The following is a 27,992-nucleotide window of genomic DNA, read 5'->3' as shown; positions in this document are numbered from 1 at the left end:
TGTGTGTGCGTGAGAGAGTGTACGTGTGTGTGTGTGAGTGGATATGTGTGTGTGTGTGAGAGAGAGAGTGTGTGTGTGTGAGAGTGGCTATGTGTGTGTGTGAGAGTGGATATGCATGTGTGTGTCTGTGTGTGTGAGAGAGAGTGTACGTGTGTGTGAGAGTGGATATGCATGTGTGTGTGAGAGAGAGAATGTACGTGTGTGTGTGAGTGGATATGCGTGTGTGTGTGTGTGTGTGTGTGTGTGTGTGTGAGAGAGAGTGGATATGTGTGTGTGTGAGAGTGTACATGTGTGTGTGTGTGAGAGAGTGTATGTGTGTGTGTAAGAGCGGATATGCGTGTTTGTGAGTGGATGTGTGTGAGAGTGTACGTGTGTGTGTGTGTGAGAGTGTACATGTGTGTGTGAAAGAGTGTACGTGTGTGTATATATGCGTGTGTGTGAGAGAGACTGTACGTGTGTGTGTGAGTGTACGTGTGTGTGTATATGCGTGTGTGTGTGTGAGAGAGTGTACGTGTGTGTGTGTGTGTAAGAGTGTATGTGTGTGTGTGAGTGGATATGTGTGTGTGTGTGTGTGTGTGAGAGAGCGTACGTGTGTGTATGTGTGTGTGTGTGAGAGAGCGTACGTGTGTGTGTGAGTGGATATGTGTGTGTGTGTGTGAGAGAGAGCGTACGTGTGTGTATGTGTGTGTGTGTGAGAGAGAGCGTACGTGTGTGTATGTGTGTGTGTGTGAGAGAGCGTACGTGTGTGTGTATGTGCCTGTCTCTAAGTGTGAGAGTTTTAGCGTGTACGCAGACCCAAGCTGGGAAATTTATGCGCTGATGAGCAGAGCCATCACCGAGCAGAACCACGCACAGACAACACCAGGCTGGAGCACGGCCAATATCCACTTACCCTGGGGCTGCTGAGGGGGCTGGAGGAGAGGCCGCAGGATGCTCCACTGACTGACCTTGACCTGCACCAAGAGAAAACAAACCATCACATGGACCCACTGCAGACCCAGGTCAGGCAGCAGAGAGAAAGAGAAGCAGAGACAGTGTTGGGGTGGTGGGGGAGAGATAGAGAGAGACAGAAAGACGGAGAGAGAGAATGTGTGTGTGAGAGAGAGAGAGACACACACACAGAAAGAGAGAGAGACAGACAGACAGAGACAGTGAGAGAGAGAGAAAGGGAGAGAGACAGAGGAGAGACATGGGGTGGGGAAGAGACTTGTACTTATCGAGTGGAGTTGAGGATGATGAGACCAGCCATGATCTCACTGAATGGCCTAGTCCTGCTCCTTTATCTTAGGGTTTGATATTGACCTCTGAACTATGAGCGAGGTTTCTGGGTTCGTGCTTTCTGAGGCAAGCAGAGAGTAAAATGTTCCAACAAGGCACTGGAACAGGACGGGCCCCCTCCAGCCCTTCAATCGGACTCTGGCCCTATCATTACAGCACCATCAGGGGGCAGACATGGCACTAATGTTCCCCTGGGTTGGCAAAATGGCCCTGGGTCCCCTGGTCACACTCCCCTCCCCACCATCCCCGCTGCTGACTGACCCATAGACTGGGTTGTGGGGATGGGTTGGTGAGGGTACAAGGAAGGTTTGTGAGGGGACGGTATGGAAGGGGGTAGTGGAGGGTTAGGGGGTTGGAGGGATGGGGGATGGAGGGGGATTATGGAGGGTCAGGGGGATGGAGGGGATTGTGGAGGGTCAAGGGGTTGGATGGATGGGGGATGGTGGGGGATTATGGAGGGTCAGGGGAATGAAGGGGGATTATGAAGGGTCAGGGAGCTGGAGGGGGTTTATGGAGGGTCGGGGGATCGTGGAGGGTCAGGTGGATGGAGGGGGATTATGAAGGGTCAGGGCGCTGGAGGGGGTTTATGAAGGGTCAGGGGGATGGGGGGGATTATGGAGGGTCAGGGAGATGGAGGGGGATTATGAAGGGTCAGGGAGCTGGAGGGGGTTTATGGAGGGTCGGGGGATTGTGGAGGGTCAGGTGGATGGAGGGGGATTATGAAGGGTCGGGGGATTGTGGAGGGTCAGGTGGATGGAGGGGGATTATGGAGGGTCAGGGGAATGAAGGGGGATTATGAAGGGTCAGGGAGCTGGAGGGGGTTTATGGAGGGTCGGGGGATTGTGGAGGGTCAGGTGGATGGAGGGGGATTATGAAGGGTCAGGGCGCTGGAGGGGGTTTATGGAGGGTCGGGGGATCGTGGAGGGTCAGGGGGATGGGGGGGGATTATGGAGGGTCAGGGAGATGGAGGATGGACCAGCGGATAGAGGTGGGTTCATGGTGTGGGGCCTAGTTGGAAAGGCCCCAATGCCTCCTGGTCACTTACCGCTGACTGTGTTGGGCCACGTCAATGGCGCGGCGAGCGGGCACCGGGGAACCACCGTCTGTCACGCTCAGCACCTCCATCGACTTCCTCTCAGGCCGCCGTTTACCATGACGGTTCAGCATGGGCGAGTCAACCCGCTTCCGGGGAGGGTCTGAGGACACAGCAGAGAGAGAGAGAGAGAGGAAACACAACAAACCAGCCGGAGACAACACCGTCCATCACTAACCTCCCTGCCTGAGGCCTCTCTCTTCCTGCCGTCCAGCCCCAGGTAAACCCGACACAAGAGGGCCACAGGCTTTCGCCACTGACCACCCCTTCCCCACAGCCTCCACCAGCACTGCCCTCCAGTGACCAGCAGGGAGAGTGCGCCCTGTCAGAGCGCCAGCAACAACATCCTGCATTCATCCAGCACCCTAACAACCCCAGGCACTTAATGGAGAGCGATAAATCGGACAAAATCAACCCCCTGACACATTAGAAAAGGAATAGGCGGGGTCTTAGAGAGCCACAGGAATGGAACTGCAGAGGCCCAGGCTCTGTTTTGGGGCCCAGGCAGATTGAAGGAAAGGGGTCACAAGTATGAGTCCAAAATTGGAGGAAGTTAGGAAAAGGGGGTTTAAGGAGGAGGGGAGTAAGTGGGGACAGCGCTATAGGGTCTACATCCCCAGTCACTCTCAGTCATCATGAGGTTGGGTGGGGTAGACGTTGGGCCTTGATGGGTTCAGGATAGAGGTGTGAAGTCCACTGTGGCCAAATATCTGAGGTTGACAGGCAACGTCTGCTCACTGTGAGGGTGGATACACCCTCCAGCCTCCATCTTGCAGGAGAGTGGGTGGGGGGGGGGCTGTTGGGATCCTGTCTCAGTAAGGTCAGCATTCCCAGGAGCAGAAAGCCAAGAACTCAGAGCCCAGATTCCGGGGCTTACCAATGTCATTCCGGGGTGGCAAATCCTCATCCTCACAGCTCGGATACCGCTCTTTCCTGTCTAGCAACAGGAAGTAGATCATTTTCTCCTGGTTTTCCCTGAGAGGAAATGGTGAGAGACATCGATGAATGAAAGCATGGAGAAAAAGGGGAAGTTACATTTTTCATTTATATAGCAACTTCCACAGCCAGACAGTAAAGTGCCTTACAGTGCATGAAGCACGCTTGGATGTGTGTTCACTGTTGCAGTTGTTATTGCCCAGAGCAGACCCCTCCACCCTCAAAATATATCACAAAGGTCGCCTAGACCCTTACTTTCTCTTACTTCAAAGGTAAATGCGAGGTGTTGTGTTCCAGATGCAATTCGATTGGTCAAATTATTCAATGTTAAGCGAAACAAACTTTATTCATACACTATAGTTAAAATACAACAAAAGGAAGAGGAACTTAGAATAACAACTCTATTAGAAAACTTTACAGAATCATAGATTATGTTACCACTAAACAGTGACTGTTCCAATATAGTAACATTCCATAAACACACCATTCGTAAAAAGGCCAATTCAGAAACAGATTGTCTCACATGCAGTTTGCCAATCCAAGAGGAAAGACTATAAGAAGACAATTCAGAGACAGAGTATAACAGCAGGGAGAGGTTCATGGCCTTCCAACCCTGCTGGACCCCCCAGCAACAACTGCTGAAAGTTAATCTAAAAATCCTGAATGTGAGTGCTTGACCACACCCATTCAGGCTGCTTCTATTGTTCCAACTTAATAAAAAGCCCATGGCCTCACAAGTTGTTTATCATCTCATAGACTCCTCAGTACCTGTCCCCCAATATCTCTCTGTCTAAAAGAAACCAGGACAAAAGACACATCTTATGGGTGGCAGAGTGATTCAGTGGTTAGCACTGCTGCCTCACAGCATCAGGGACCCACGTTCAATTCCTGGCTCGGGTGACTGTCTGTGTGGAGTTTGCACATTCTCCCTGTGTCTGCGTGGGCTTCCTCTGGGTGCTCTGGTTTCCTCCCACAGTCCAAAGATGTGCAGGTTAGGGTGGATTGGCCATGCTAAATTCCCCTTAGTGTTAGGTGCATTAGTCAGAGGGAAATGGGTCTGGGTGGGTTACTCTTCGGAGAGTTAATGTGGACTTGTTCGGCTGAAGGGCCTGTTTCTACACTGTAGGGAATCTAATTGAAGCCACAGTACCATCACACAGTGTAGGAAGCTCGGCAGCGATAAGTGCACAGCAAGATCCCAGCGACAGCAGTGTGAGAATCACCAGATAAACTGATTTTGGTGATGGCGACCGAGTAACCCCCACTCACCCCCTCTTCCAGCTCTTCAAAATATTGCTGTGGGCTTGTTCTGCACCCACCAGTGGGCAGAGTAGACCGCAATTTAAAACCTTAGCCAGAGCTCTAAACACAGTGGGCGGCACGGTGGCACAGTGGTTAGCACTGCTGCCTCACAGTGCCAGAGATCCGGGTTCAATTCCCGCCTCAGGCGACTCTCTGTGTGGAGTTTGTACATTCTCCCCGTGTCTGCGTGGGTTTCCTCCGGGTGATCCGGTTTCCTCCCACAGTCCAAAGATGTGCAGGTCAGGTGAATTGGCCATGCTAAATTGCCCGTAGTGTTAGGTAGGGGTACATGTAGGGGTATGGGTGGGTTGCGCTTCGGCGGGTGCGGTGTGGACTTGTTGGGCCGAAGGGCCTGTTTCCACACTGTAAGTAATCTAATCTAATCTTTCCTATAATGTGGTTGCTCAGATCTGTACACAGTTTTTCAGCTCTAACAAGTGTTGTGTTATTCTGTTGCCCGTTTCTAACTCTGCCTTTCAGATAAAACCAAGAACTGCAGATGCTTGAAACCTGACACAAAACAGAAATTGCTGGAAAAACTCAGCAGGTCTGGCAGCAGCTGTGGAGAGAATGCAGACTCAATGTCCAGACATTCTGAAGAAGGGTCAGTGAACTCTCTGTGAAACTTGAAAGTCTGCAGAAACGATTTACAAGGACGTAGCCGGGTTTGGAGGGTTTGGGCTTTAGGGAGAGGCTGAACAGGCTGGGGCTGTTTTCCCTGGAGCGTCGGAGGCCGAGGGGTGACCTTATAGAGGTTTGTAAAATCATGAGGGGCATGGATAGGATAAATAGGCAAGGTCTTTTTCCCCAGGTTAGGGGAGTCCAAAACTAGAGGGCAGGGGTTTAAGATGAGAGGGGAAGGAGTTACAAAGGATATGAGGGGTGGTCTTTTCACACAGAGGGTGGTGTGTGTCTGGAATGAGCTGCCAGAGGAAGTGGTGGAGGCTGGTACAATTGCAACATTTAAAAGGCATTTGGATGGGTATATGAATAGGAAGGATTTGGAGGGATATGGGCCGGGTGCTGGCAGGTGGGACTAGATTAGGTTGGGATATCTGATCAGCGTGGACGGTTTGGACCGAAGGGTCCTTCAAGCCAATGTGCGAGCTGCTGTTGTGATATTGGAAACGTGAGAATCAATTTACATACAGCAAGCTCCAAGGAGCAGTGATGTGATAGTGACCCAGATTGAGTTATACAGCACAGAAACCGATCCTGTGGTCCAACTTATCCTTCCCCACCAGAGTTCCCAAACTAAACCATTCCCACTTGCCTGCGTTTGGCCCACATCCCTCTAAACCCTTCCTATTCATGCATCTGTCTTTTAAATGTTGTAACTGTTCCCTGCATTTATCACCTCCTTGGGCAGTGTTGAGATTTGACTGTTGGTCAGGTCACTGGGAAGAAGGTGCTCTGTTCTTTGTGAAAAGAGCAGTCGTGCTGGGGGTTGAATCATTTTCTCACACCCGAGAACACAGACAGATCACTCTGAATGAGGCATCTCTGAGAATGCAGCTCTCCCGCACAGTGGGCAGCCATTTCAATCTCAGCGTTCCATCACTGGCACCTCAGGTACAGACCCTTCACTTCCCTCACAAAACCCTTCACTCCGAGTGAAGAAGGAGGTTACTTACTCCTCAAACAGGAGATCCTGTTTCAACTTGTTCTTGTCTCTAAAACAGCCAAGCGAGTTCATACTGTCGAGGACGTCCGGGTCAATGTCGCTCACAGACTGCAGCCTCCGGATCATCACCTTCCGCGCGATCGGCTGCTCCGGTTCTGGCTCATTTTTCCCGCCTCTGAAACGACACACCCAGACCGTCAGGAGGACTTGGTCAGACCCGGTCAGAACCTGTTAGAGCCGGTCAGTCAGTCTCTCAGACTGGTGTGGCCACCATTATAGAGCTAGAACTCCAAACTGGACAGGAACATGGGTTGGAATCCCAGTGAGTCAGAGAGATGGTGAGGAAGAGAGACCAATATACGCACATATATACACATGCACGCATGTGCGTGCACAAGTATGTACACACATACACACATCTACACATACTCATGCATAAACATGTACACACACATCTACAAACATTCATGCATAGATGTGTACACATGTACACACACACATATGTACAAGAGTATACACACATGTACAAATGTATACACACACATACACGTGTACACAAACACACACATGCACACATGTATACGCACGCACACGTGTATGCACATACACATACACATGTATACACACACACGTGTATACACACACGTACACATGTATACAAACCCACACGTACAAGTGTATACACACACACACATATATCCACACACGTACACATGTATATCCACACACGTACACGTGTATATCCACACACGTACACGTGTATATCCACACACGTACACGTGTATACAAACACACACACGTACTAGTGTACACACACATGTACACGTGTATATATACACACACACACACACACATTTGCTCCAAGGTTCACAGTAGCATGAGGGGACTTGCCACTTCAGGAAGAAGTGACCGCATGAGGGAATCAAGAGAAAGAGAACATTGAATTGACCCGGGTTTCAGTCCCTGACTCACGGAGCTGGACCAGGAGGACACCATTTCACCCTTGAACCTGTTCTGCCACACAGCAAGCCCACACCTTTGTTTCCCTCATCCAGTAATAGCTTTGAATCACAAAACATCTATTGGCTTTAAAATTAACAATTGATCAAGGATTCACTGCCATTTGTGGAAGGGAGTTCTAAACATTGTTTTTGTGGAGAAGAATTTCCTAATTTCACTCCTTGTAGGTTAACAGTGTTGCCTAGTCCTAGATATATCAAACCAAAGGAAATTATTTCTCGTTGCCCCTCTGGATGTGTGCTCCCACCACTTTAGCCCCTCCACCCAATGCAGGAGGCATTGAGGTCCAGAGGCCTGCTCACACCAAGAAAAGGGGAAACAATGATTAATAAATGGCCCTCTCTCTACTGTTTCCTTAGAAAGGAAGGATTCATTCCTTCCGCACCTAACAAATACCCTTCGCGGGAAATGCAGAGGGAGGAAAAGGAAGAAAAAGACATGTGGAAGAACCAAGTGAAGTGGATTAGTCACTGACGTTCCCAGAGGGTTTGAAATCCTGCTGCGTAGACAATTTTGGATGACTCCTCTGGGCTATTCCTGGTTCGACAGTAATCATTGACTCAGTTAGAGAGAGAGAGAGAGAGAGAGGGAGATGTGAGAAAGTGTGGGTCACCCTGACATGGCTGGGAGCTCTGACACATTGCTGCTGGCTCTACAAGCTGTCGTGCAGTGTGTACTTACTGATACCAGGAGTGCTTCTGAATCTGTTCCAGCTATGGCCAGCAGGTAGGTTGCGGAGGAGAGAGAGAAAGGAAAGGCGTTTAATGAGAGAATGCAGAATAGACACTTGCAGTTATAGAGAAAACCCGAGATGGTGAATGCACCAAACACGAGAGAGGGGAAGCCTGAAAACAGAGATAACCCCTTTCACTCACCAAAGAGGTAAGAGCAATATGCCTCCCCCTCCTTGATGGGGTAGCACCGATAACCTACCCCCAACTGTGCAGAACACTGAGAATCCTCACAGGGGAAGTGCAGATACCACTTCATCCACATGGAGTAACATTTATAAAGTTCCCCTTCAATGGTGTAACACTGATAAACCATCCCTCTCAGTGAGGTAAGACTGATATACCTTCCCCCTCAATGCAATAACACTGATAAACCATCCCCCCTCAGTGGGGTAAGACTGATAAACCTTCCCCCTCAATGCAGTAACACTGATAAACCATCCCACTCAGTGGGATAACACTGATAAACCATCCCCTCAATGGCGTTACACTGATACACCTGCCCTCTTAGTGGGGTAACACTGATAAACCTTCCCCTTCAGTGGGTAACACTGATAAACCATCTCATTCAGTGGGTAACACTGACAAACCTTCCCTCTCAATGGGGTAACACTGATAAACCATTCCCCTCAGTGGGGTAAGACTGATAAACCATCCCCTTCAGTGGGTAACACTGATAAACCTTCCCACTCAGTGGGTAACATTGATAAAACTTTCCCCTCAATGGTGTAACACTAATAAATGTTCCCCCACAATGAGGTGACACTGAAAGCCCTTCCCCCTCTATGGGTAACACTAATAGCTCTTCCCCCTCACTGGGTTAACAATGATAGCCCCCCATTCCCCCGTGGCGTTGATGGTGAATCCGTTGCTGTGGAAACAGGACATGGCAGAGAGTGAGCTAGACCAGGGTACTGACTGAGAGGCGTTTCTCTGCGTCCACTTCGATCATGCCCCGCAGTAAATTCTGGCAGTCGGGCGGAATAAAGTGCGGCATATGGAAGACCCCTCGTTTCACCTTCTCTAACAACTGTCGGAGGTTGTCATCATCAAACGGCAAAGCTCCCTGGGGGAAAGAAAACAACGTTCACGGTAACCATCGTCAAATCCCACGTGCCCTTGTCCACCTGTCTGATGTGAATCTTTGGTGTTCTCTGACCCAGAGGGCTGTGCATGCTCCAGTGCGGAAACATTAAAGGCTGAGATTGACACACGTTTGGTAACTCTCAGGAAATCAAAAGGAGATTGGGAGAGTCAAAGGCCAGAATGGGATGAGATGGGAATGGGATGGATGATCCAGGGAGAGATGATGTTGTGTGACCAGGATTTGGTGTGAGTTGGGGGTGGGGGGGGGGGGGGAGGGGAGGCGGAGCAGCAGAACTATGGCTGATTGATGGAAGGGTTGGAAGCTGGGCAAGTGGCCAGGAGAGGAATGGTCCAGCCATGAGGTGTTGGGGGGGACGTGGCCAGGAGTGCAAACAACAAGTGGAGACGGGCGAGATGACCAAAGGTTTCCACCCCACAGGCCGCCCCAGAGAGGGAGCAGCGGAGAGGTCAGGTGGTCAGCTCAGGGCCTAACAGGGAGCTCTGAGTGAGGGCCCAGTGTAAAGACTTCGAGAGGGGTGGCTTTCAGTCTTCATAGGATTTCTGTAAACTCAGGAACAAAACCTTTGATGCGCAGCCAAAGGTGAGAAAAATGATACCTACCTTGTCATGTTTACATTTTTAAGGGAGGAAACAAAATTAAGAGGCTTGAACCCAAAGAGTTTAGAATTTAACTTTTATCTTCCATCTCTGCTGAATGTAATTTATTGCTATTAGCCATCCATTTGTCACCTCAGGGTCAAGTCATTAATATATGTCTAAAGATTGGTTTCAGTAATATTCCCCAGTAAAGGCTGCTCTATGATCCAGCTGCTTTTACCCAAGTCTAGCTTTAGGCCCCAAGTGTGGGTTCAGCAGCCACAACCTACAGTAGAACCAGCAACATTCTCAGAGGGATGGCATAGGAGACTGAATCTCTGAAGCCGTCTCCTTCGTGACGGGGAGATGTATTTTCTTTAGGAACTGGAGAAAGGCGACAGGAAACTGCCCCACGTTATCTTCTCCTGCTGTTCGCTGAATGAAAACGGTGGTGAGGGAGGGGGCAGTGTTGAGGGAGGTTCATCCGAGGAACGAGCAGGAGAGCACAAGACCTCAAACAGTGAAAGAGTTAGCTGACGGGTTGACCAGGTGCAGTTCACCCTCTAGAGGCCGTTGTTCCCTCATAAACCCTCAACATTATCCCAGGCGGCTCCATACCTGGCTCACCTGTTTGGATGGGAGTTACCTTCGTGCACTGCACCTTGCCATAGTCAGGTGACCTGCGAGGGTCACGAAAAGGATTGAAGCAGAAGGCATTCTGGGCACCGGACCCAGAGGCACGCAGAACAATGGCCGAGGGTTCCATCCCATCAGAGGAGGCAGTGGCCTGGTGGTAACATCACTGGACTGTTCACCCAGACACCTCGGTAATGTTCTGGGGACTTGGGTTCAAATCCCGCCACGGCAGATGATGGATTTTAAATTCAATTAAAAATCTGAAATTATGAGTCTAATGATGACCACAAACCCAGCGTTGGGGGAAAAAATCGTCTGGTTCACTAACATCCAGGAAACTGCTGTCCTTAGCCTGGGTCTGGCCTACATGTGACTCCAGACCCATAGCAATGTGGTTGACTCTTAACTATCCTCTGGGCAATTAGGGATGGGCAATAACTGCTGGCCTAGCTGGCAATGCCTTCATCCTTTGAATGGATAAAAAATTAGTTGGTCAACATGAGGTAGTATAACCCCAAGGCGCTGACTGGTTGGGAGCCGGAGAGTAGGCCCATGATTCCTTACCACCAAGAGTGCAAAGAGTATCACACCGCAGCTCCACACGTCTGCCCGACGGCCATCGTACTTCTCCCCCTGAGGACAGGAAACACCATGAGAGGTCAACCTTGTGTTCTGGGATCGCGGCTGCACGCCAGAATGCAGCCTTAACCGAGTTATCACCTCCATGTTTACCATTGGCCACCAGGCCAGGAACTCTCACCAAGCCATCCCACCCCAACCCATTCTCCCCCCACCCCCCCCAACTCTGCTCCTTCATGCTCGAGCCACACGGTGGAGGACGGTTCAAATCCTGACCCCATCTCCAACAATGTGCGGCCAACCTGGTTGAGCAGCTTCCCCACATGCTTCTCAGAGTTTACAAGAATGAGGGGTGAGTTCATTGAAGCAAATGTCTCCGAGTGGAGGGGGTTGTGAATGAGCTTGACAGGGCAAATGCTGAGGGGATATTTTCGTAATGAGTGACTCCACTCAAGGGCAACTAGGGACAGGCAATAAATACCAGTGACACACCCTTCCCCCCCCCCCCTAACCAAAAGAGCTAACACCAATCAAAAAGCAGCCGTTGGGAAAGACACTCAAGGGGATCGATTTGTGCAAATTTTTAACATGCAAATAAACAAGGTCGAGAAAAATAAGATGTAATCCAAGAAATAGACTTACCCTGATGACTTCCGGACAGGCATAATGTGGAGACCTGCATCCAAAAAAATAAAATACGTACAGAATGGTTAGCTGCGTAGCAACAGAGGCCTCCGTTCTCGGTATTCCCACCCAGCCTGCACCGTCAAGGTTTACAATCTTGAAAATCATGTCTGAGGAACCTTCGATATTGAATTGACCTCCACGCAACCCCAACCCTTTCATTCCCAGGATTCCCTTCAGCCTCAACTGCCCAGCGTTCCGGCAAGACAGCACGTGGGAGTACTGCGTCCAGTTCAACTCTCCTTATCTAAGGGGTTTGCATCAAAGGCAGTGCAGAGAAAGTCCGCCAGGCTAATTCCCGGGATGAATGGGAATATGGGCATTGTCTGCCCCCCATAAACAGCAACTGGTGAGGAGAGGTCAAGTCAACAGGACCCAAAGTCACTGGAGTTTGGAGGAATGCGAGGTGATCTTATTCAAATAAATAAGATTCTGGGGGTGGGGGAGGATGGTTAGACAGGGTAGTTGCTGAGGGGGGAATCTAGTTCAGGAGGCACAGTTTCAAAGCAAGAAGGAATATTTTAGTGAGTTTTGAGAGGATATGTAGCTCAGGTTGAGGTTCTGGATGTAGGTTTGCTCGCTGAGCTGGAAGGTTCATTTCCAGACGTTTCGTCACCCTACTAGGTAAAATCTTCAGTGGGCCTCTGGGTGAAGCACTGCTGATAATTCCTGCTTTCTATTTATATGTTTGGGTTTCTTTGGTGTGGTGATGTCATTTCCTGTGGTGATGTCATTTCCAGTGGCGATGTCATTTCCTGTTCTTTTTCTCAGGGAGTGGTAGATGGTGGTAGATTGAGTTAGATCCCATCTACCACTCCCTGAGAAAAAGAACAGGAAATGACATCACCACAGGAAATGACATCACTGACCCAAAGAAGCCAAACATAAATAGAAAGCAGGAATTATCAGCAGTGCTTCGCCCGGAGGTCCACTGAAGATGTTACCTAGTAGGGTGACGAAACGTTTGGAAATGAACCTTCCAGCGCAGCGAGCAAACCTACATCCAGAAAAAATTTCTCCTCTTGCAGGGTTTTGAAGGTTTGGAATTCTGTCCCTTAAAAGCAGTGGAACAGTGATTGTTTGTGGCTGGGTTGATGCGGATTGCTCAGGGAATCATGGATTTGGAGTTGGAGGGGCCATTAAAGTGGAGTTGAGGCCGCAATCAGTTCAGCCATGATCTTAGCGAATCGTGGGTCAGACTCGAGGGTCCGAATGGCCTACTCCTCATCCTATTTCTTGCATTCTTATCAACATCCAGCACCTTTCAACCACAGGAAAACATCCCAAGGTGCTTCACAACACAGAGTGACACTCATAGCTCAGTGTCTGCATTTTGGGAGTTCAATACTGTAGGGATTATAACGAGGTCAGTCAGGCGGACCTCACAGTATATTGGGGCCGTTAACCTGGTCCAATCAGGGAGCCCTGGCTGACATTTTTAAACAGGAGATTCAGAGTCTCTTGATTCCAGGGACTGGCTCTGAGCTGGCTGGGCAGAGCCCCATGTGAATAAAGGGTGACTTGGTGACAGGATACAGGCCTCTGTGCAATTATTTCAAATACCCACTCCAGAGACGGGAGGACAGTGCTGTCATCCAGACAACAGAATAAACTGCTCTGCTGCCTGTCCTTTCAAGACTCTGTGGCACTATTTCAGAGATGAACAGAGGAATTCTCCCCTGCGACCTGGAGAAATATCAAATAGACCAGACCAGGGAGATGATCTTCCATTGCTGTGTCAATATCTTCCTACATGAAGACAATGACAACACTTCAGGGGTCAATGTCTTAAAAGAACTTTGGCACATTTTTGGCGGGGGGGAAAGGTGCTATGCGAATGCAAGTCCTTTTTGTTAATTTTTAGGGTACTGGACGAGGGAATCGTCCCTGGAGATTACCGCTGACCCAAGTCCTCTGGTGGGGACGGTTGAAGGAACTCCAGTCTGAGCTTACAGATAATGGAGGGTCACCTGGCTAGATACTGGAGGTCACAGCCTCCCAGGGAATTATATCCCAGGTACAGCCCACACCAAAGACGGGGAATAAAAAGTATCAACCATCACCGCACAGCAGATTGAGCAGACACCTACAGGAGAAAGGAATGAGAGGCACACGGTAGCTCAGTGGTTAGCACTGCTGCCTCACAGCACCAGGGTCCCAGTTTCGATTCCCGCCTCAGACAACTGTCTGTGTGGGCTTCCTCCCACAGTCCAAAAATGTTTAGGTTAGATGGATTGGCTGAGCTAAATTGCCCGTAGTGGTAGGTGCTTTAGTCTGGGGTATATATAAGGCAGGGGAATGGGTCTGGGTGGGTTACTCTTCGGAGGGTTGGTGTGGACTTGTTGGGCCAAACTGTAGGGAATCTAGTCTAATCACAACATTTATATAGTGCTTTTCAGGACATCCCTAACAATATCATAGGCAGTGAAGGCATTTTCCCACCTCCCCACGTGTCACCATGGCAGCCAACCAGCACACAGCAAGATCCCGCGAGCAGCAGCTGTGCCGAGCGAGGTGGGTTGAGAGGTACACGTCAACCCAAGGGCAAGGTGATGGAAGGCCGTGAATCGTGTTGAGGGACAAGCCCCTTACCCACAGCTGGTCTCCAGGAGACTGTCGCCAACCTGCAGTGAAGCCATTCCAAAGTCCGCGATGCGAATGTTGTTCTTCTCGTCCAGGAGTAGGTTCTCTGGCTTCAGGTCTCTGTGGCTGCGGAGCAATGGAGAGAGGGAGGTTAAATCAATCACCAGGGCCCCAGGATCAACTAGAGGTCAGGCCTCATCAAGACCAGACTGATGATTGGAATAGCCTCTTCTAGAGTACTGTGTAGAGTTCTGGCCGCCCAGTGATAGGAAGGAAATTACTAAATTGGAGAGGGTTTAGGAAGGATTTACCTCGGTGTTGGTGGGTCTGGAGGGTTTGGGTTATAAGGAGAGGCTGGGACATTTTTCACTGGAGCACAGGAGGCTGAGAGGTGACCTTATAGAGGTTTATACAATCATGAGGGGCATGGATAGAATGAATAGCAAAGGTCTTTACCCGCAGGTGGGGGAGTTCCAAACGAGGCTATATTTTAAGCTGAGAGGAGAAAGGCTTAAAAAGGACAACTTTCTCACACAGAGGATGGTTCCTGTGTGGAATGAACTGCTAGAGGAAGTGGGAGATGCAGTGTTTGTGTGAGATTGCGAATAAGTGTGTGTGTGTGTGTGCGTGTGTGTATATATGTGTGCGCGTGTGTGAGCCAGTGTGTGTATATGCGCGTGCGTGCATGTGTGTGTGTGAGCCAGTGTGAGTGTCTGTGTGAGCGTGTGTGTGTGTGTGTATACATATATATGTGTGTGTGCGCGAGTACGTGTCTGTGCGCGTGAACTTGTGTCTATGTGTGTATGTGTATGTATGTGTCTGTGAGTGTGTGTGAGCCAATGAGAGTGTATGTGTGTATGTGAGCGTGTGTATTTATGTGTGAGTGTACGTGTGTGTGTGAGCGTGCGCATGTGTGTGTATGTGTGTGCTTGTGTGTCTGTGAGTGTGTGTGAGCTTGTGTGTGTGTGAGAAAGAATATTTGTGTGTGTGTTCTTCTGTTTGTCTATGATTGAGTGTATGCGTGTGAATGAGTGTGTGTGTGTGTCTAAGTGTGAGTGAGTCAGTGAATGAGTGTGAGAGTGAGTGAGTGTGTGGGATGGAGTGCAGGCTGGATAACTACATGTTTATGAAGACTGGAAAGTTGCTGATAAGCAGGGAGTGTGTTTGAATAAACTGGAGAAGCTCAGTAGGTATCATCTGTCGAGAGAGAAAGAGAAGTTCTGAAGAAGAATTATACCCCGACTCAAAACGTTAATTTGTTTCTCTCTCCACAGATGTTGCCAGACCTGCTGAGTTTCTCCAGCACTCTATGTTTCAGAATTCCAGTACCCACGATATTTTGCCCACAGCAATGCCTCTACTTCCTCAGGAGGCTAAGGAAATTCAGCATGTCCACAATGACTCTTCCCAATTGTTATAGATGCACCATAGAAAGCATCCTATCCAGATGCACCATGACTCGGTAAGGCCATTCCTCTGCCCAAGATCAAAAGAAACTACAGAGAGTTGTGAACACAACCCAGGCAAAAGGGAGGACTGCAGATGCTGGAAATCAGAGTCTAGATTAGAGTGGTGCTGGAAAAGCACAGCATCCGAGGAGCAGGAAAATCGACGTTTCGGGCAAAAGCCCTTCATCAGGAAAGTCCATCACACAAACCGACCTTCCATCCAACCATCCAACCAACTTCATCCACAGTTGCAACTGCATCAGGAAAACAACCAACATAATCAAAGACCAGCTCAGTTATACTCTTCTTCCTTCTGGCAGAACATACAGAATTTGTATACACATATGAACAGATTCAAGAACAGCTTCTTCCCAGCTGTTATTATACTTTGACAGGACTTTTTTAATGTTAATGTTGATCTCCCTTTGTACCCTCTCTGTAGCTGTAACACAATATTCTGCATTCTATTCTATGACCCTAACGTACTTATGTACTTGCTTTTTTTGTGGCTGTAACACTGTATCCTGCAATTTGTTGTGTTACCCTGATATACTTGCATAGTACAATCTGCCTGTAAAGTACGCAAGACAACACTTTTCACTGTACCTCAGTACACGTGACAGTAATAAATCAAATCAAATGGTTGAGTGGAGAGGTAACCATGGACTGAGAGAGGATTTCAGGAGCAGACAGACACTTGGAAAGTCATCACTGAGTCTGCCCTCACGCAATACATTTCAGATCACAACAATGCAGTGTGTTAAAAATAACTCAATCTCCCCTCTCCTCTGGCTCTTTCGCCAATTATTTCAAACCTGTTTTCCACGGTAACCCAACCTCCTGGTTGTGGAAACACGCTCTGTCTCTCTATCCCCGGTCATAAATCTGAAAGCCTCTATTCAAACTGCAGCAAGCACTGTCAGGGTTAGCCGTGGGCTGCTGCAGTTCTTGGGTTGGTTTGGTTGCGTGGGACGAGTACTGAATTAAAACAGCTCGTGGGGCTCCAACCTGTGCAGGTCCTTGATTGAAATACAGCTCCATTCATCACCCAGCCTCGCGCTGACACTTGCGTTCCACCAGAAATGCGATTACACTCTTCGTGCGATGTAATTATTCCTGCACTGTGCGGCCGTGATTTGAATATAAGATTATTCCAAGGCTGCTATTTAAAACTGGGCCCATTACGGCTGATTCCTGCCTTTGAGGAGCCCCAGCATCTTGGGAGATTCCTTGCTATTCCCAGCCTGTAAAGCCGGCATGCAGTGAGACTCACGGATTGTGCAATCATCACAGTACAGCAGGAGGCCATTCAGCCCGCTGTTTCCATGCCAGGTCTCTGCAAGTTCACCTCGGCCAGTCTCACCCCTCTGCCCTTTCCCCATAGCCCTGCATATCTTTACTCTTGAGATAATTATCCAATTCTTTTACTAAAGTCACCACTGAATCTGCCTTCGCAGCATTCCAGAGCCAAACCACCTCGCCGAGTTAAAAATTGAGGTTATTCCTCATTTTCACTTTGACTCTTTTGGGCATCACCTTGATCCCTGTTCTCAACCCAACTCCACAAGTCCAACTGGGACAATACAACTATAATAGGAACAGCTAAACAGAGGACAGCCAGAGAATTTCCAAAGGCATGGCATTCATCCACGGACTCCATTGATAAGCATATTGACCGAAACCCAATATATCGGCCACTACAACGAACAACCGGAACCAGCAGAAACGGAACCAAATAAACTCCAGAAACCCCAGTACTGCAGTGCTTCACAGGAGGCTCCAAAGCACTGAAGCTGTCACTGGAACGTCTACAAATCAACTTCCCAGCTCAGTGAACATATCCCCAACCATGACAACCAGCACCCCAAGCTACAAATCTTTCCACAAACCTTGAACATCTGCTCCTCTCTCTCCAGCAAAGCCCCTTCTCGATTTCAATCTTGTCCATCATACCTCCTCTCAATCGTCTCTTCGTTCAGAGAATCACCACAGTGTGGAAGCAGGCCATTTGGCCCTCTGAAGAACACCCCCACCCAGACCCACCCTCCCTACTCTATCCCAGTAACCCTGCATTTCCCATGACTAATACACCTAACCTGCACATCCCTGGACACTACCGACAATTTCCCATGGCCAATCCACCTAGCCTGCACATTTTTGGACTTTGTGGGAGGAAACCAGAGCACCTGGGGTGAACCCACGCAGACATAGTGGAGGAGGGGGGAAACGTACAAACTCTACACAGACATTCACCCAAGGCTGGAATCGAATCTGGGTCCCTGGCACTGTGAGGCAGCAGTGCTAACCACTGAGCCACTGTGCTGCCCCCTCTGAAGGGTTTATGGGGGAGCACTCCCAGTTTCTCCCGGTAATGGAAGTTCCTCATCCCTGGAATCAACCTATGTCCTTCCTACAAGTCAGGCACCCAGAATTGGGCACCAAACTCTGCAGCATTTCAGAAGAGGCGCTAGTGTAGTGGTAATATTGCAGGATAAATAATCCAAAACCCCAGACTAATGGGCTGGAGGTATGGGTTCAAATCCCACTGTGGGCAAATGCTGAAATTTGAAATCAATATAAAACCAGGAATGTTTTTCTTAAAATAAACTAGCCATTGGCATCCATACTTGTTAAAAGCCCATCTAGTTCACTAATGACCTATAGAGAAGGAGATCTGCCATCCTTGCCTGGTCTGGTCTCCATGTGACTCCAGACACCAGCAATATGGGTGACTCTCAACTGCCCTTTGGCAGTAAACGCTGGCCTGGCCAGTGACATGAATTTTAAAACAAGTCATAGAGTCATAGGAAACAGACCCTTCAGTCCAACCAGTCCATACTGACCATAATCCCACACCAAACTCGTCCCGCCTGCCTGCACTTGGCCCATATCCCTCCAAACCTTTCTTATTCATGTTTTCCAAATGTTTTTTTAAAATGTTACTGTATCTGCATCCACCACTTCCTCTGGACATACATTCCACACACAAAACACTCTCTGTATAAAAAATCTGCCCCTCATACCTTTTTTAAAAAATATTTCTTCTCTCACCTTAAAAATATGTCCCCTGGCCTTGAAATCCCCACCGTAGGAACAACACACCTGCCATTCACTGTGTCTATACACCTCATGATTATTAAACTTCAATAAGATTACCTCCCCACTTCCAGTGAGAAAAGTCCCATGCTCTCCTTATAACTCAACCCTCCCATTCCTGGCAACACCCTGGTAAATCCCTTCTGAACCCTCTCCAGCTTAATAATATCCTTCCTATAACAGGGCGACCAGAACTGGATGCAGTACTCTAGAAGAGGCCTCACCAACGTCCTGTACAACCTCAACATGACATCCCAACCCATAAACCCAAAAGGTACAATAGTGGGAATGCTCTTCGGGAAAATTGTGACGGGTAATAAATGCTACCTTGACCACAGACGTATAACAGATGTTAACACTCAATGTATGTAGTCAGGATTTGGAGGTGCCGGTATTGGAGTGGGCTGTACAAAGTTAAAAATCACATGACACCAGGTTGTAGTCCAACAGATTTAATAGGAAGCACTAGCTTTTGGAACACTGCTCCTTCATCAGGTGGTTGAGGAGTACAGAATTGTAAGACATAGAATTTATAGCAAAATTTATAGGCACCGACAACAGAACACAGGGGGCTAATACCTTCAACACATTATCTGGGCTAACACCAATTGTTACAGTTAACCTGGGAAGGTAACTTTTAAAAAAGGTTTTGTGATTCACATAGTAAAGAAGTGAAACTATCATGGTCATTCTAACAGATGAGAGACTTAACAAACAATCAAGGTATTTTTCAATGTATAATTTCAGTTACATCACACTGTAAAGTTTTGCTATAAATTCTGGCGCTCCAAAAGCTAGTGCTTCCAAATAAACCTGTTGGACTATAACCTGGTGTCATGTGATTTTTAACTATGTAGTCAAGGGCTGAGTAATAAGTTGACAACCATGAACCTGTGCCTTCAGAAGAGACAGACAGAAGGACCCTTACCCTCAATCAGTGTCAGTCCTACATTGGGAGAAAAGTTGCAGGGGGATGGCTTTCCAATGATAAAAATGGCTCCTTACCATATAGAGTGACTGTGACAGAAATCCAGTGCGGATAGAATTTGTCGGAAGAATTTGCGAGCCTCTTTTGGTGTCAATCTCCCCTTCTTGACAAGGTAATCAAACAATTCCCCTCCGGACACATGTTCTAACACTAAGTACCTGAAAGTAGAAAGGAAAATTCAATGAAACTGAAAACAGTACTTAACACTTGCAAAGTTAGTTACCACAGATGCTCAAATGCTTTATTGCTGACTGAAGACTGAACTCCAGACTGATACCTTGCATCAATGGACCTTAAATCAGAGGCTCTTCATTTAGGACCCACGTAGGCCGCTGCCTCAGTGGCCCTTAGCAATATACTCAAAAGGCCTCTCTCCAGGAGCCTGTATCGGTGAGTCTTAGCAATTGACACACCAGGGCTCTGCCTCCATGGCCCCTATAGCTGTTAGCAACACACTGTGAGGCCTATGTCTCTATGCCCTGGTAATGACGGCCCTTAGCAACGCACGTAGTGACAAGTCTGTCACCAGGCCCCTAGACCAAAGAGAAAAAAAAACGCAAAAGAAAAAGTAAAAGTTGGAAATAATGGCACAGTTCTGAATTCTTTTACTGGTTTCTCCTGGACAATTATGCTAATTCCTTTCCTTTTACTGCCCTCTTTTCTTAAAGGTGCCGGCTTTTACTGAGAGGCTATAGCTGTGGTGTCAACCTGCCTCCCTTTGGACATTCTCCATGTATGAGAAGGTATTTGGTATGCTTTCCTTTATTGGTCAGAAGATTGAGTAGAGGAGTTGGGAGGTCATGTTGTGGTTGCATAGGACATTGGCTAGGCCACTTTTGGAATATTGCGTGCAATTCTGGTCTCCTTCCTTTCGGAAGGATGTTGTGAAACTTGAAAGGGTTCAGAAAAGATTTGCAAGGATGTTGTCAGGGTTGGAGGATTTGAGCTATAGGGAGAGGCTGATCAGACTGGGGCTGCTTTCCCTGGAGCGTCGGGGGCTGAGGGGTGACCTTATAGTGGTTTATTATATCATGAGGGGAATGGATAGGGTAAATCGACAAAGTATCTTCCCTGGGGTGGGTTAGTTCAGACCTAGAGGACATAGGTTTAAGGTAAGAAGGGAAAGATAATAAAAGAGATCTAAGGGGCAACTTTTTCACACAGAGGGTGGTGCGTGTATGGAATGAGCTGCCAGAGGAAATGGTGGAGGCTGGTATAATTTATTGCTGACTGAAGACTGAACTCCAGACTCCAGCTGCGAAATACTAAGGGTAAAAAGACCCTCTTGGGAGTCATCTACAGGCCCCCAAACAGTAGCATGGATGTCGGATGTAAGTTGAATCAGGAGCTGAAATTGGCCTGTCACAAAGATGTTACTACAGTTGTTATGGGGGATTTTAACAAGTAGGTAGACTGGGAGAATCAGGACGGTATTGGACCTCAAGAAAGAGACTTTGTGGAGTGCCTCAGAGATGGATTCTTAGAGCAGCTGGTGCTGGAGCCGACCAGGGAGAAGGCAATTCTGGATCTGGTATTGTGTAACGAACCAGAATTGGCCAGAGACCTCGAAATGAAGGAGCCATTGGGAAGTAGTGACCATAATACATTAAGCTTCAATCTGCAATTTGAGAGGGAGAGGGTACAGTCGGAAGTGACAGTACTTCTGTTGAATAAAGGGAACTATGGAGCTATGAGGGAGGAGCTGGCCAAAGTTCAATGGTGCAATACCTTAGCAGGGAGGACCGTGGAGGAACCATGGCAGATATTTCTGAGTATAATGTAGAAGATGCAGGATCAGTTCATTCCTAAAAGGAAGAAAGATCCCAGGAGAAGGCATGGGCGGCCGTGGCTGACGAGGGAAGTTAAGAAACATATAAAGTTAAAAGAGAAAAAGTATAACATAACAAAGGTAAGTGGGAAAACTGAGGACTGGGAAGCTTTTAAAGAGCAACAGAGGATTACTAAGAAGGAAATACGCAGAGGAAAAATGAGGTACGAAGGTAAACTGGCCAATAATATAAAGGAGGATAGTAAAAGCTTTTTTAGATATGTGCAAGGCAAAAAAATGGTTAAGACTAAAATTGGGCCCTTGAAGACAGAAACAGGGGAATATATTACGGGGAACAAAGAAATGGCAGAAGAATTAAATGGGCACTTCAGATCTGTGTTCACTGGGGAAGACACAAGCAATCTCCCTGAGGTAACAGTGGCTGAAGGACCTGAACTTAAGGGAATTTATATTTGCCAGGATTTGGTGTTGGAGAGACTGTTAGGTCTGAAGGTTGATAAGTCCCTGGGGCCTGATGGTCTACATCCCAGGGTACTGAAGGAGGTGGCTCAGGAAATGTGGATGCGTTCAGAGTTCGATAGATTCAGGGTCTGTTCCTGAGGATTGGAGGGTGGCTAATATTATACCACTTTTCAAGAAAGGTGGGAGAGAGAAAGCAGGAAATTATAGACCAGTTAGTCTGACCTCAGTGGTGGGAAAGATGCTGGAGTCTATTATAAAGGATGAAATTACGGCACATCTGGATAGTAGTAACAGGATAGGTCAGAGACAGAATGGATTTATGAAGGGGAAATCATGCTTGACTAATCTTCTTGAATTTTTTGAAGATATAACTCTGAAGATGGACGAGGGAGATCAGTAGATGTAGTGTACCTGGACTTTCAGAAAGCTTTTGAGAAAGTCCCACACAGGAGGTTAGTGAGTAAAATTAGGGCGCATGGTATTGGGGGCAAAGTACTAGATTGGATTGAAAATTGGTTGGCTGATAGGAAACAAAGGGTAGTGATAAACGGCTCCATTTCGGAATGGCAGGCAGTGACCAGTGGGGTACCGCAGGGATCTGTGCTGGGACCACAGCTTTTTACAATATATGGGATTGATATAGAAGATGGTATTAATAGTAACATTAGCAAATTTGCTGATGATACAAAGCTGGGTGGCAGGGTGAAATGTGAGGAGGATGTTAGGAGATTACAGGGTGACCTGGACAAGTTAGGTGAGTGGGCAGATGCATGGCAGATGCAATTTAATGTGGATAAATGTATGGTTATCCAATTTGGTGGCAAGAACAGGAAGGCAGATTACTACCTCAATGGAATCAATTTAGGTAAAGGGGCAGTACAGAGAGATCTGGGTGTTCTTGTACACCAGTCAATGAAGGCAAGCATGCAGGTACAGCAGGTAGTGAAGAAGGCTAATAGCATGCTGGCCTTCATAACAAGAGGGATTGAGTATAGAAGCAAAGAGGTGCTTCTGCAGCTGTACAGGGCCCTGGTGAGACCACACCTGGAGTACTGTGTGCAGTTCTGGTCTCCAAATTTGAGGAAAGACATTCTGGCTATGGAGGGAGTGCAGCGTAGGTTCACGAGGTCAATTCCTGGAATGGCGGGATTATCTTACACTGAAAGACTGAAGCGACTGGGCTTGTATACCCTTGAGTTTAGAAGACTGAGAGGGGATCTAATTGACACATATAAGATTATTGGACACTCTGGAGGCAGGAAACATGTTTCCGCTGATGGGTGAGTCCCGAACCAGAGGACACAGCTTAAAAATACGGGGTAGACCATTTAGGACAGAGATGAGGAGAAACGTCTTCACCCAGAGAGTGGTGGTTGTGTGGAATGCTCTGCCCCAGAGGGCAGTGGAGGCCCAGTCTCTGGATTCATTTAAGAAAGAGTTGGATAGAGCTCTCAAAGATAGTGGAATCAAGGGTTATGGAGATAAGGCAGAAAGAGGATACTGATTAGGAATGATCAGCCATGATCATATTGAATGGCGATGCAGGCTAGAAGGGCTGAATGGCCTACTCCTGCACCTATTGTCTATTGTCTATTGTCTATAATTACAACATTTAAAAGGCATCTGGATGAGTATATGAATAGGAAGGGTTTAGAGGGATATGGCAAGTGCTGGCAAATGGGACTAGATTAATATAGGATATCTGGTCAGCATGGACGAGTTGGACTGAAGGGTCTGTTTCCATGCTGTGCATCTCTATGTTTCTATGTGACCATAGAGGGGATCATAGCTGGAGCCCTGAGCTTGAATCTCCATTGAATTTTCACTTTTAACCTCAGAGATGTGATTGCACCTTCTTGACGATCCTCAGAGTTGAATCCAGGCACACCAAGGATGTGCTGAGAGACATGAGGACATCTGGAGAGGCCAATGTGGTGCACGGCAGTGAATAGTCAGTGACCCTTAACAGAAGGCCTGGGATGCCATTACTTTTGGGAGTCTGACCATTGGGTTTGGACTGCAGTCTACTACAGTCAGGGATCTGAAGCCATGACATTCCTGTTCCAGATGATTTATATTTCTGCTGCGAACATTAACTCACTGCGAACATTTCACCAGAAATTGGAAATTTAACACAATGAACCATTAAGCTTGATATCAAGTCCACCAGCCCACAATCCAATCCTTTGTTCTTGCAAGGGTGGCAAGGAAGGAGTGAGAAAGGGAAAGAAAGGAAGAAGTGAGAGAGGAGAAAGAATGGAAGACAGAGATAAGGTTAAGGAAAGGTATAGGAAGGAATGGGGGGGGGGGGTTGGAGAGAGCGAGGAGAATGTGAAGGATAAAAGGATACAAGAGGGAGGGAGGGAGGACTGCTCGAGGGACAGAAGAAGAGAAGAGGGAGGGATGGATAAAGAGAAGGAAGGAGGTATGGAGCAGAACGGTGGGACAGGGAAGCAGAGAAGGACAGAGAGGAGAAAGAAAGGATAGTGTAAAAAGAAGACGAAGATAAAGGACGGGTTGGATCGAAGGGTCTATTTCCATGCTGTACGTCTCTATGACTCTATAACATGCAGGAAATTCCCTCTTAAAAATTAGAGTTGGTACTCTGAAACAACTCCAGACGCAAAATCCTGAAAGCAGCAAACAAAAGGCAAGGCAGGAAAATGTGCAGAGTATCAAGAACATCCAACATTACTGTCAATAAAGATTAAATGTTTTAATTAAACTGGAAGAGGAGATGTTGAAGCAATTTTGTAGGATCTCTCACGGGCCTAGTGTTTAAATGCAGTCTGGGCTATTTGGATGGAATTTCAGCTCCCCTGACTCCGAGTGAATTGGGTTTGGGGGCAATTTCAATCTAATACTCATTGCATATGTGCTAGTCCTTACATTTGATCTTTATTGACAGTAACGTTGAATGTTCTTGAGACTCTGGACATTTTCTGACAGAGGTGTGCCCAGGGGAGCCCTGAGAACATCGCTAACCCCTGCCAGCGATGCCCACATCCCATGACTGGATAATTTTTAAAAAATGCTTCGGCTAACATTCCAGAGAGTTGAGTTTGAATCCCACCAGGGTGGCTATGAATTTAAACTGACCCAGAGAAATAAGTTAAAAACAAGCAAATGAGATGTACTGGTCTGTCTTGCCTTGTGTACCTTAAAAAAGGATCCTCCATTCATTTTGAAGCATTATTGAGCTTGTCCCACAGACATAAACTACACTTATTAATAATAATTAAAACTCCCAGAATGTTCTATCTGGTTCATGAGTGCCCTTCAGGGAAGCAAGTGCAGCACCCAAAGAGTGCGTGAAAATGAAGGTATTTCAGGTACCTAAGTGCTTCAGTTTAACATCACACTGAAAGGCAGCACCTCTGACAGTGTTGCATGCCCTCAGTGTCACAAACGTCTCCAGAGTGAGACTGGAACCCGACAATCTTCCGACTCCAAGCCACTGAGTATCTTGTAAATCACCCCCTGGATTAACACAGAGCCAAACCATTCTAAATCATTCGAGGGTACCCTCTGATATTCTCAGAGGGCCACCCAGCAAGTGCACACCCTGTAAAACAAGCCAAAAATATAATACCTACAAATATTTCTTATTTTCGTATACATCATGGAGCTTCAGCACGTGTGGGTGCTCAATCAGCTTCAGAATGGCAATCTCCCGCTCCACCTGTAGAGAGGAAAAATCCTGTTATACCAAATCCTGGCAGCAGGAGGCAGCATCAGCAGTGAGTGTCAGCACAAAAAAAGCCACAGGAGAAGCCACTCAAATCCTCAGGCCTGCACCCCCTTTGAATTGTATCTGGGACAATTTATAGCTCAAATCCATTTGATCTTGAGACTACCCCCCCCCCCCCCCCCCCCCCCCGGAGAACCGAGTGCGGTTTTCATCTCTACATCTAGGGAGGAATATACTTGTCTTGGGAGAAGGTGAAGATTCACCAGAAGGCTCCCACGGGGTGACAGAGTGGTCTGATGACAAAAAGGCTGAACAAATTGGCTTTATATCCTCTGGAATATGAGAGATGACCTCATTAAAACAAAGCAGACACCAAAACAAACACAGGAACCGTAGAACCATGGAAATGACAGAGAAGGGACTCATACGGCCCATTTTGTACAACGCCAACCCAAAGACACCAAGACACCCTTTCTAATCCCACCTTCCTGCTCATGGCCCATAGCCTGTAACAGTATTGACAGTGCAGAGCCAGGTACCTTTTAAAAGAGTTTAAGGTTTCTGGATCCACCACTGACTCAGGCAGCGAATTCCAGCAACCCACCACTCTCTGCGTAAAAACGTTTTTCCTCATATCCCCTCCAATCCTTGAGCCCTGAAATGCAGCAGAAACTTAGTAAGTCATCCGAAGCAGTCATAACCGAACTCGAAATGTTTTTCTCTCTCCAGAGCTGCTGCAGAGGGCATGTGCTGTGCTGTACTGTTCCACATTCTACATTTCTCCAGCAACTTCCGGTTTTGTTTCAGAATTTCCAGCACCTGCAGTATTTTGCCTTGATCTGAGCGCAGACTCAGAGATTGTTTTCCCCAGTTTGGGAATCTATGGATGGGGCCCGATACCCCAATGAGGGGAGATGGTGGCATCCCAGTTAGTTATCCAGACGCCCAGGCGAATATTCTTTGGAATGTGGGTTTGAAATCCACCAGGACAGCTGGTAGTATTTCAAGTCAATTGATGAAATGACGGAACTTAAAGCTAAAGATGTTGTGGAGCTTGAAAGGGTTCAGAAAAGATTTACAAGCATGTTGCCAGGATTGGAGGGTTTGAGACATAGGGACAGGGTGAATAGGCTGGGTTTTTATTTTACCCTGGAGCATTGGAGGCTGAGGAATGATCTTATACAGGTCGACAAACTGAATGGACTCACAAACTCTTAACATTCGCCTGTCCCTGTGTTTTTGTTTTGCCACTGTTTACCTATTATTTACTATCAATGCTACTTAACTCTGCGATCTGCCCGTATTGCTCGCAAGACAAAGCTTTTCACTGTGCGTTGGTCAATTCAATTCAATAAAATCATGAGGGGCATGGATAGAGTAAATAGACAAGGTCTTTTCCCTGGGATAGGGGAGTCCAAAACTACAGGGCATAGGTTTAGGGTGAGAGGGGAAAGATATAAAAGGGTCCTGAGGGTCAACATTTTCATACAGAGGGTGATGCATGAGCTGCCAGAGGAAGTGGTGGAGGCTGCTATAATTGCAACATTGAAAATGGGTACATGAAGGGTTTAGAGGGATATGGGCCAGGTGCTGGCAAATGGAACTAGATTGGGTTGGGATATCTGATCGGCATGGACAAGTTGGACCAAAGGGTCTGTTTCTGTGCTGTCTGTCTCTATGACTCTAATCCCTGTAATAGTGACCATGAAACTACTACTGATTGTCATAAAAAAAACATTTGCTTCACTCATGTCCTTATGGGAAGGACATCTGCTGCCCTTACCTGGTCTGGTGTACATGTGACTCCAGAACCAAAGCAATATGGTTAGACTATATGACACAGGAGCAAAAATTAGGCCATTCAGCCCATCGAGTCTGCTCCACCATTCAATCAAGGCTGATACATTTCTCAACTCCATTATCCTGCATTCTCTCAGTAACCCTGGATCCCCATGTCAACCAAGAACCTATCTATCACCATCTTAAATATACTCAATGACCTGACCCCCACAGCCTTCTGTGGCAATGAATTCCATAGATTCCCCACCCTCTGGGTGAAGAGGTTTCTCCTAATCTCGGTTCTAAAGGGTCTTCTCTGCACTCTAGGCTGTGCGCTCGGGGGTTCTAGTCTCTCCTACCAATGGAAACATCTTCCCAACATCCACTCTGTCCAGGCCATTCGGTATTCTGAAAGTTTCAATTAGATCCATCGAGTGCAGACCCGGAGTTGTCAAACGTTTCTCATATGTTAAGCTTTTCATTCCCGTGAGCCTCCTCTGAACACATTCCAGGGTCAGTACATCCTTCCTGAGATATGGGGCCCAAAGCTCCTCACAATACTCCAAACATGGTCTGATCAGAGCCTTATA

General features: G+C 47.5%; 1 protein-coding gene across 4 annotated transcripts in view; it reads right to left on the bottom strand.

Annotated features, from left to right (window-relative positions):
• Window positions 1-27,992, bottom strand: part of LOC140489299 (serine/threonine-protein kinase BRSK2-like) — a 189,300-nt gene that overhangs the window by 43,656 nt on the left and 117,652 nt on the right. For 3 of the 4 annotated variants that reach the window (XM_072588690.1, XM_072588691.1, XM_072588693.1), the window contains exons 3-13: window positions 25,529-25,614; window positions 19,699-19,839; window positions 14,159-14,275; window positions 11,525-11,558; window positions 10,868-10,936; window positions 8,904-9,050; window positions 7,935-7,966; window positions 6,244-6,408; window positions 3,249-3,346; window positions 2,324-2,474; window positions 893-953 (exon numbers count right to left, since the gene is read on the bottom strand). In XM_072588690.1, coding sequence (XP_072444791.1) covers window positions 893-953; window positions 2,324-2,474; window positions 3,249-3,346; window positions 6,244-6,408; window positions 7,935-7,966; window positions 8,904-9,050; window positions 10,868-10,936; window positions 11,525-11,558; window positions 14,159-14,275; window positions 19,699-19,839; window positions 25,529-25,614 — 1,101 coding nt within the window. Of the gene's footprint in view, window positions 1-892; window positions 954-2,323; window positions 2,475-3,248; window positions 3,347-6,243; window positions 6,409-7,934; window positions 7,967-8,903; window positions 9,051-10,867; window positions 10,937-11,524; window positions 11,559-14,158; window positions 14,276-19,698; window positions 19,840-25,524; window positions 25,615-27,992 lie in introns of all 4 variants that reach the window. The other variant, XM_072588692.1, reaches the window with a different exon arrangement.

This window comes from Chiloscyllium punctatum, chromosome 18, assembly GCF_047496795.1.
Source record: "Chiloscyllium punctatum isolate Juve2018m chromosome 18, sChiPun1.3, whole genome shotgun sequence".
NCBI classification, from domain to species: Eukaryota; Metazoa; Chordata; class Chondrichthyes; order Orectolobiformes; family Hemiscylliidae; genus Chiloscyllium; species Chiloscyllium punctatum.
This window is presented reverse-complemented; position numbering and strand designations above follow the sequence as displayed.